At 59.1% G+C, this 10,028-nt stretch overlaps 1 protein-coding gene across 1 annotated transcript in view; it reads left to right on the top strand.

Moving 5' to 3' along the window:
- The first annotated feature begins 311 nt into the window (after positions 1–311).
- Positions 312–10,028, top strand: part of ANGPT4 (angiopoietin 4) — a 40,405-nt gene continuing 30,688 nt past the window's right edge. Inside the window, exon 1 of the mRNA XM_040447456.1 lies at positions 312–766. Within this exon, the coding sequence (XP_040303390.1) occupies positions 452–766 (315 nt within the window). The 5' untranslated portion in view covers positions 312–451. The remainder of the gene's footprint in view (positions 767–10,028) is intronic.

Genomic DNA, 10,028 nt, shown 5'->3' with positions numbered 1-10,028 from the left:
GACAGGAAGAGAGGGTTCACCCGGGTTTGGTTTTCCGAAGCAGGCAGCTTTGGGGGTTTGGTGTTTGTGTCTGTGCGTGTGTGCGTGTGCGTGTGTGTGTGTTGTTTTCTTTCTCACAGGGAGGCCAGGCCTCCCCTGGATAGCAGATAACTCAGAGGCGAGGCCAAGCAGAGAGAGCAGGCCCGGTGCACGGGGACCGGGCAGCCTCCGGCCGGAGTGAGGAGGAAGGAAGGGAAAGGGTTAGGGGGTGTCTGCGGGGGCGGGGAGCAGAGGCGGTGGGAGGAAGCCGCAAGTATAAATAGCTGCCCTGGACAGAGCTCGGCCAAAACAGGGGTTTGCAGCTGCGGAGGCTCGGTGGGCAGGCATCCCGGGCCCGGAGCCGGGCGGAGCGCCGGGGTGGGGGTGGGGGGGGGCCCTGACCCGACACCCGTCACCATCGCCGCATCTCCGGATGCTCTCCCGGCCGGCCATGCTGCTGGGCGGCCTCCTCCTCCTCGCCGCGGCCGCCGTGACTGTGGCCCAGCGGAGGGGGCAGGAGGCGGCCGGGCGCCGCCGGGCGCACCGCGTCCAGCACGGCCAGTGCAGCTACACCTTCGTGCTGCCCGAGCCTGAACCCTGCCCACCCGAACCCGAGGCCTTCGGGGGCTCCAACAGCCTCCAGAGGGACTCGCCCGCTGCCGCTGCACTGAACCTAGGGGACTGGCCGGCCCAGCGAGTGCGACAGCTGGAGAAGGTGCTGGAGAACAACACGCAGTGGCTGCAGAAGGTAAGGGCGGGGCCTACCCAGGGGGCGGTGGGCGGCACGGGGGCCTGTCCCCACGGACGGGGGAACGTCCTCCCTGGAGGCCTTCCCGGCACAAAGGCCAGGCCCAGGCAGCCATTGTCTCTGAAGTGTACAGATTGGGGTAGTGAGGAACAGAGAGGGGCAGGGATGGCCCTGGTGCCGCACAGCATGGCTAGGCAGGGTCAGGGCTGGAAACCTGGCTCCCTCACAGCCATTCATTCGCTCATCCAATAGAAATCCACGGAGCTCGATCACAGGCCTGGCCCATCCTGGGTGCCAGGCATGTAACAGTAAACAGAACAATACGTCCCCTGCTGGACTGGTGGGGGAAAGAGGCCAGAAAGAGATGTGCAATAAAAATCTGCTATGTGAGACGGTGAAGGAAAATGAAGGAGGGAAGACGGCAAGCAGTGGTGGGCTGGCTATTTGAGGCCAGGTAATTCGAGAGGACTTCTCGGAGGAGGTGGCGTTTGAACCCAGAAAGCAAAGTAAGGTAACGGAGCGGCCCACGCAGGTACCTGCGGGGAGGGCGTTTGCTACAAAGGGAGCAGCAACGGCTGTGAGGTGGGAATGCTGTCAGGGTGCCTGGGGAACCGGGGGGACCAGTGCTGCTGGAGCAGAGAAGATGGGAGAAAGGGGTGCACCAGGAGATCTGAGAGGGGAGGGGAGGCAGGTCGTGTCGGGCCTTGGGAGCCACCGCGCGGGGGGGGCGGGGCCCACTCTGGCCCTCTCTTGCTCTGAGCATCAGAGCCAAGTGCATGGCTTTGAGCAGGGGAGACACCCCTGACTTGCTTTGAACAAAATACACTGTAGGGGGCAGGGGGCAGGGTGCATGCGGAGGAGAAGGCTGCTTAGCCACCGGGCAAGAGGGAAGAGGGGCCTGGAGCCGGACTGGGCCGGGAAGATGAGGATTTATTCTGACGGAGGAACATCGGTCCTGCTGATGAATTGGGTACTGGGTGGCAGCGCGTGAGGAGCTGCGGACACCCCTCACTGTTTTGGCCCAAGGTCAGGGCCACTCTAGGGCCTTTTGCCTTCGTGCTTTCTGTCGACACTCAGCACCCGCCGTGTGCCAAGCCTTCAACAAGGCACCGAGTACAGAGGCGAATGAGGCAGGTTTGGCCCTGCACAGGCATGGGGGCGGGAAAGGCGTCCGTGGGTTCCAAGATCAGGTTGGCAGGAGCCTCTAAGTGGCGGCAAGGAAGGGAGAGAATGAGCCCCGGGCCGCAGGTGCAGAAGACGGTCTGAGCAGTGGCACGGGGTGGAGGGAGGTAGACTGCTTCCTAGAGCCTTCAAACGGATTCAACAGTACACGGTGCCTCTCCAAGCATCAGTGCCTTCTTACTCCTTGGTGTCTAAATTGCTCAAAGCATGTGCCCAAGCAGCAAACAGTGTCCACTCCCCTGATACGTGCATATTTACTTAATATTTTTGCACACGTACCCATATTAATATACGTCCAGGGCATAAAACAAAATGAAATGGAACCTTCCATTTGCAAAAAGATGATGTACGAAATCACGTTCGTTGAAGTTCTGATAGTTTCCCCTGCTTTCCGAAGGATTGCCTTGAGCACACCCTGGGTTTATCTATCCCCAAGGTGGAGAGACTACCCTACACGTATCCAACCAAACTGCTTTGTGCATACTCACATATACACTCGTGTGCACCCACACTTAACCTCCTGTCTTATTCTTGCCCTAACCATCTAGCTCCTCAGCCCCCAACTCACCATCTTCTCTTTGTCCCTTGCCCACTTGCCCTCCCTCTCACCTGCCCTGTCGGCTTGCCACATCTCACCCCTAGATCCCTCCTGAGGGAGTTCTTGGCCTCACGCACTGGAGCCAACCCAGTGGGGGCTCCGTGCTGCTCTGAAATCTGTGTGTTTCTGGTTCCACGAGGGCCATTTCAAACCTCACCTCCACCTCAAGCCTCCGTTTTTATTGTCCCCCACCCTCCCACCAGACCAATGGCCCCCTGCTTCAATGAGAAATGAGGACAAAGGGAGAGCCACTCTTCAGTTGCCTGCCCCACACCTGCAGGTTCACCCGTACGTCCACCAGTCCCCAGAGCCTTTCTCCAGCTCAGAGGGTAGGGGTTCCTCTATGGGCCAAGGTCACTCTTCCTTTCTAGGATGTAGATCCCATCCCCCTGCAGCCCCTGAACCTCCCCAAGCCAGCTGTCCCCTTCTGTACTCCCCCTCTGCTGATTCTTCCCCCTTCAGTGTTTAGTCCCATATAAGTATCTTCCATGGGGGAAAAAAAAAAAAGAGAGAGAGAGAGAGAGAGAAAGAGAGAGAGAGAGAAGGAAGAGTAGAGCAAACAAGCCTCTTATCCAACCTACACTATCTGACTTCTGGCCTGGGTCTCAGAAGTCCACACAGTCTGCCTCCACTTCCTCACATCCCACTTACTCCTTCCCCCAAAAGTCACCTCCCACATCCAATGGCCATGGCTCGGTCTTCATCATACTTGGTCTCCTGACAAATTCAATGTTGCTGACCAGCACCATCCTTCCAGAAACTGTCTCCATCAGCAAGCCCTCATCCACCAAGCATGCCTGCTCTGACCTACCTCCCTACCCCTTCCCCTACCTTGCCCCACTCTGGACCACCTCCATCTCCTACCTGGGCGGTCATCATGGCAGCCACCCTGGGCTCCCTGTTTCCACCCTGGGCCCCACAGTTCATTCATTCAGCAGACAGAGGGGTCCTAAGTTAGATCCTGTCCCTCCTCTGCTTAAAACCATCCTGGGACTCCCATCTCTTTGGAATAAAAAGAAAATCCTTGGTCTCTGGAACACTCCTCTCCCAGATGCCCACATGGCTCACCCAACCTCCCTCAGGTCTCTCCTTAAATGTCACCTCTTTAGAGAGGCCCTCCCTGTCCACCCCATTTAAAATAACCCTCTGTCACTCTGTATCCCCTCAACCTGGCTTTGGTGTTCTCTCTTAGCACTTATCACTACCCATTCTTAGAGCATTCCTGTTGGTCTGTGCCCTCCAGGAGGGCAAGGATCACATCTGCTTTGTTCACTACTGAGTTCCCAGAGCCCAGAACAGTACCTGGCAGAGGGTAGGTGTTCCAAACGGCTGCGGAATGAATGAACATATGGGTGCGTGACCGTCCCTGAGTCCCTCCAGTCGCTCGGGCCCTCCCCCACCCTGAAATGCCAGTGTCTCCCAGGACTCTGTCCCTGCTCCTCCTTTCCACTTGCACTTCATGGCACTGCCCCCAGGGCTCCTGCAGCACCCTTTCCCACCTGCCCCCTGATGATGCCAAACCGGCATCTGATGGGTTCCTGAGCCCCAAATCCGTGACCCTGACCCTGCAGATGTCTCCCCTCCAAGAGCCCATGGTGCCTCAACCCTGAAGCTGCCTGACAGCTCTTCCCTCCCTGCCCACCTGTCTCTGTTTAAGGCCTCCTGTGGCCCCGGGGGATGCCCACCGGCCCCTAGGCAGAAGGACCCGTCCATCCTGTGGCCTCCGCTTCTCTCCTCATGGTGTATCCTCCTGTCTTCCCAGCTGCCTCCCTACCTCGTGCAACCCCATCCCCTCCCTCCGGCTTCTCTACCCCAAGCCTCACCCTCCCATCCACCTTTGACTCCCCCGGGTGCCTGGTGCTCAGACATCACTGGCTGAGCCAAAGGAAGCATTTAAACCGGTGACTTTCAGATCAGAAGGGCACCCAGCCCACCTCTTCCACCTGTGGCACAACGCCCTCTCCAGACGTCCATGGGGCGCCGTGGGGCAAAGAGCACTGTTGCAGGAGGCAGGCTGACCTGAGTTCACATCCCGGTCTGGCATTTACTTGGCTGTGGATGAGCAAGCCTCAGTTTCCCTATCTGCAAAATAGGAACGTGTCGGGGGATGGCTGGGACGACCACGGCGACCGCTCCCACGCCGCTCTCAGCCTGCTGCCCGACTAGAGCACGTGGTTCGTGAGGACACGGGGTAGCTTACCTGCGCCGGGATGCAGTGGACCGATGGGCTTTTATTTAACTCGCTCGTATCTCCAGTGTGAGCCCCGCACTGCTGGGTGAGGGCAGCGCACTTGGGGACGAGTCAGTCCAATGGTCCCCGTCCGATAGCCTTGGGGCTGGGAACATCACTTGTCCATGCTGGTGGGCCCCAGGAGGCCCCCAGTCCTGCCTGGTCTCTGCTGGGGTCCAAGCAGGTATCTGCTCTGCCCTCCCCTGGGTAAGGGCTCCTTGGGTTGAATGCCCCCTTCATGCCTCTTGGGCTGGGTGTATCTCAGAGTCTTTGAGACTCAAAGGCCTCTTCTTGGCTTCTGCGGTAACATCCCAGGAGTGGGGAAAAAACAAACAAACAAACAAAAAAAAAACGAGTCTCAAAATATTCTGATCTAGAAGCATCACTGATTACCACTACCGCCATTAGGGATTCCTGGGGATGAGCAGAGATGACCGGCTGCCCCAGACGGAGCTCTCGGCCAGATTCCCATCATCGGGGTGGCCGCAGAGGAGACCCTCTTTGCTGCAAGCGGCCAGCGGCCGGCCCCTGCTCAGTCCATGCCCCTGACTCCTGCCCCTGTCCCCCCAGTGCACAGGTGAGGACACAGGCCAGGGAGGGGAAGGGACCTGCCAGAGTCACCCAGCCGTGCCAGCCAGCCCAGGCCCTCCAAGCTCCAGGTCCTTTCTCCTGACTCTGGAGGGTGTCAAGGAAGTGAGGGAGGCAAGGATTCCCGAATCCCAGACACCCAGTTGTCTTCTCCCAGCATGGAGCTGGCCAGCTGGCCCGTGTCCTCCTAAACTCAGAGCGCAGGGGGTGGTGGGGGGGGGGGGGTTTGCGGGAAGGTCTGCTCCCTCTCCCCCTTCCTCGCTTTTCCACCCCCCCACCCCACCCCTCTCCCTCTTTCTACTCTTCTCCCCTTCCTCCACCTCTCTCCCCTCCCCTCCTCCCCCCTCCCCCTGGAAAGCCTCTGCACTAATGACTCACGTCTGGAGTCTGCTATCTGTGGGCCGCTCCTGGCTCTGCCCCACCCCCTCATCTGGGTGGAAAGCTGCAACCAGGACTGTTGGGGGGGGGGGAGACAGGCGGACAGAGCCAGCGGGGGGGGGGGGGCAGGGGCAGGCTCCCCAGCAGGCCGTGCAGCACAGCGGTGAGTCGTGTGGCCTGTGTGACCCGGTGTGTGTGATGCGCTCAGGGCCTCGTCTGTGTGATGAGAGAGTTTGACGTGGGCTTCAGAGCGGCAGAACCGGGCAAGCGTCTGCCCCCAGCAGGTGCCCAGCGAAGGGTCACTCTGGGCTGCTGTCACCCCGTGAGCGGTGGCCCCAGTCCCCGCCAGGAGGTGCCCTACTCTGCCGTCTCCCACCCAGGACCCATTCTACAGATGAGGCGAGTAGGAAACCCCGGGGCCACAGGCAAGCTCGCAGGCTCCTCGACCCACCCCAGGCACCTGAGGGCAGCCCAGCTTCAAACCCCAGAAACCTGGGACCCTCCATTCTCCCTCCTGTACCAGTGACACTCGGCCGTTTCTGCCCATCTCCCCACGTGTCTCTGCCTCCCCCTTTCTATCTCTGTGTCTCTCTGCCGCTGTGACTCTCTCTCCTGTCTGGCGGCATGTCCCTGAGGTCTCTCCCTGTCTGTCCCCAACCCCCCCGCCCTGCCCCGGCCCCGGGCCGGCCAGCCCTCCCATATCTACCTCCCTGGTTGTCCACACACTCTGTCCACCCCAGACAACTCAGAACACACAAGTCAGATGCCCAGGGCCCACCCCCCCGCCGGGGTGCTCAGCCGGGACCCCTCTCTCTTCCCTTTCTTCACCCAAAGCCAAGCCAGCAGGGGTGAGGGGCCGGATAGGATCCTCTCAACCTGGCCCTGCCCCCAGCCTCTGCTGCTCGCTCCAGGCCCCTGACGCCAGACCTCAGAACAACTCAAGCCCTCAGCCCAGCGGTTGGATGCGGGTCAACAGCGCATCCAGCGGAGCGCAGCGTGGGGTCCTGGCCCAGCCCGGGACCCTCCCAAACTGGCCCGGGACTCCCAGCTGCCCCCGCCCCCCCCCCCCCCAGGCTGCCCGTAAATTCTTGGCATTTTCAGCCTTTGGCTATCCAAACAAGAAATGAATCTCAGTTGCCGAACAGAACGTCTTGGGGTTTGATTTCCTAACCTCACCGCTGGCTGCTTTCTAAGCAGTTTGGGGCTGAGGGGGTTGGGTGGGGAGAAGAACATATGCTTCTTAGAGAAATGGGGTTATTTTCCCAAGAAAGGAGCCTAGAAATGGCCGGCACAGATGCCCTTGACCTAGGGAATGACCCAGGGAGCCCCAGGGCCAGCAGCCCCGCAAGCGGCATCCCCCAGAGGGACGGGTTTATTTTTTCAAGCACCTCGGCCAGGCCAGCCCATGGGGGCAGGGCCCTGAGTTTCTGGTTCTTTCTTCCTAGGCCCCACAGCTCAGCTGGGCTGGGATGTACCCAGACCCTCTCCTTGTCTCCTAGGGCAGGAAATGTGAGAAAACAGACCCCAGGCCTGCCCCCTAAGTCTGCACCTCCACCCAGACTCTGGCCTCGGAGCGTTTGCTTAACCTCAGAGTCAGCTCTGAAATTTCTGGAATGGACCCAGAGTCGGGGGTGGGGGTGGGGGTCACGTCCCAGCGGTGCCACTGACCAGCTGGGGAAGCCACCTGCGTCAACTGGTTCCTCTGTAAAGCGGAACTCAAAACACTCGCTGCCTCCTAGAGAGCGTGTAGGATGAAAGAAAGATAGGTCTCATGGCCAGAAAGGGGGAGGTGAGGTTTACTCTCAGGCTGGCTGCTGCCGGAACCCACGCTCTCAGCCCTGAGGCCAGTCTCCTGGCGAATAAGCAAGACGTGTCCCGTGTGGCCTGGTCCCTGGAGACCCAGCTGGGACCTGCAGAACAGACAGAGCGCTGGCCAGTGAAAGGGAAACTCACGGAGGCTAGATTTTTCCCTTCCCCCACGGGGCCTTTAGCCAATGAGCCTTCTTGAAGGCTCTTCCACCAGCATGGGCAGCTCTTGAAAAGTTGAGGGGACCCAGAGCCCCCACTTGAGTGTCCTCATCATTATGTTCCCCCCCCCGCCCCCCCGCCCCCCCGCCCTTGGCCAGGGCCTGGGGTGAATCCCACAGAGGCACAGCACGGGCCATGGAGCCCACCCGACTCAACTCGACTCCCAGCGTCTCCGCTGCTCGTGGGCTGTGTGGCCTCAACCGCTGGGCCGCTCCGTGCCTCGGTTTTCTTATCTGAGAGGCGAGGAAAGTGATAGAAGCCGCTTTGCAGGTTAGGGTGATTCGACGAGTTAGTGCGCGCAGGGCGGGGCACAGCGTCCGGCTGAGTGTCAGGGAGGGATGGCATACTTGGGACGCATGGCCCAGCAAGGGAATCCGCCGTGGTGGCAGCCCGGGAATTCGACAGCGGCTTCTCCACACCTTGCCTCGTGTGAGCTCAGCAAAGTCCCTTTGCCTCCTGCCCCGGCCTCAGTGTCCCCATCTGCAAAATAGGGACCATGGAAACAACGACCTCGGATGAGGACAAAATAGGGCAAAATGTATGCAGTGATGTGGTGGGCGAGGGGGTGCCCACAGACCCTGCAGGAGGCTCCCCTCCCCTCCCCTCCCCTCTCCTCCCCTACAGAGGAGCAGAGCTTCTGAAGCTTAAGCCGGCAGAGCCTCGTGACCCTTCATTCCCGTCTCCAGTCCATCACTCTTGGGTCTTTCCCGACGTTTGGTGCAAACGCTGGGAATTGGGGAAGCACGTGAAGACACGGAGGGGGAAAAAAAAAATCAGTGGTCTTCCCAGTTCCCTAGTCATCTCCCAGTTAACTTCCTTGCAATTCGTTCTATGCATTTTATTATTTTTTTTAATTTTGCCTTCCTTTCTTTAGTTTATTTACCTGTTTTCAGAGAGAGAGTGAGAAAGTACAGGCACAAGCGGGAGTGGGAGCAGGGGGAGGGGCAGACAGAGAGAGGGAGGGAGAGAGAGAATCCCAAGCAGGCTCCTCACTGTCAGTGCGGCGTCCGATGCGGGGCTCGAACCCACGAACCTCGAGATCGTGACCTGAGCGGAATCCAAGAGTCGGACGCGTAACTGACCGAGCCACCCAGGCGCCCCCGTTCTGTGCGTTTTAAAATTTTACTGAAATGGTTTGGAAGTATGAAGAGAGAGAAACAAATCTAATAAAATTCCTTGTTCCCACAACCCAGCTGAAGAGACCGCTTAGCTCCTGCCCCTCTCCTGTTTCCTTCCCCCAGGGGAGACAGCTACCGTGAGTTCGGTGTTGGTAACCTTTTACCCCGTGTCTATTCCTCCCCAACCAATGCATAATATTGGTTTCCTATCTAAACAGTGTCATGCCATTTTCATTTTTCTGCGGTTTGCTTCTGTTCACCCAATCTTATAGCTGTGAGGTTTGTAGCTCTGCAAAGGCGGGACAGGCCGGAGCCTCAGCTTTTCCCTCTGTAAACTGGGGACAGAGGTACGCTCATGCCTGGGTTGGCCGTGAGGCCCAAATGACGAGCGCCCGCCAAGGTCTGCGCGTGTATCTGGTGCTGCTTCAACTCACGGGGAAGGAGGAGGTGCTGTTTCGGTTTCTTCTCTCTTCTGGGGTGAACGTGCTGCTGGGGCTTTCTGTGTGCCAGGCACTGCTGTGCATGTCCTACAAACATCGGTCCCTGAGATTTCACAACATCCTAAAAGGTGAGGACTGTTGCGATCCCCTTTTGTTATGGGGAAACTGAGGCCCAGAGAGTTCACGGGGCTAGGAAGCGAGGGAGGTGGCTTCGAACCCAGGCAGGGGCTGGGTCCAGACCTCATACTTAACCACCACACGGATTGCCTCTCTGTGCCCCTTCCCGATTGTACAGACGGGTACCCTGACCCTGGGCACGGGGAGTGACTCAACTACATTCACCCCAGAGCCCGTGGCAGGGGTCGGGTCAGAACTCGGACTTCCTGAATCCCAGCTGAAGGCATCTGTGTCTCCTCCCCTGTAGCAACAGGATGCACCGTGTGTCACGAACCTCGTGGAAAATTAACGCATCCTTACTGTTATTAAGTTCTGGGGTTGCATGCAGGCAGCTACGAGCAGGCGCATACACGCGCACACACACACGCACATGCCCCCCCCCCCCACACACACACACAGGTGAGAACATTCATGTCTCCATTTACCCCATCACCCCTCCCACCGACGTCTGTTGAGAACTTGCGGTGTTAGGCACCGTGCGGGGCTGAGAATTCAGCAGTGAGCGAAAGAGACTCAATCCCTC

This window comes from Herpailurus yagouaroundi, unplaced genomic scaffold, assembly GCF_014898765.1.
Source record: "Herpailurus yagouaroundi ecotype Mexico unplaced genomic scaffold, PumYag 196, whole genome shotgun sequence".
Taxonomy (NCBI): Eukaryota; Metazoa; Chordata; class Mammalia; order Carnivora; family Felidae; genus Herpailurus; species Herpailurus yagouaroundi.
This window is presented reverse-complemented; position numbering and strand designations above follow the sequence as displayed.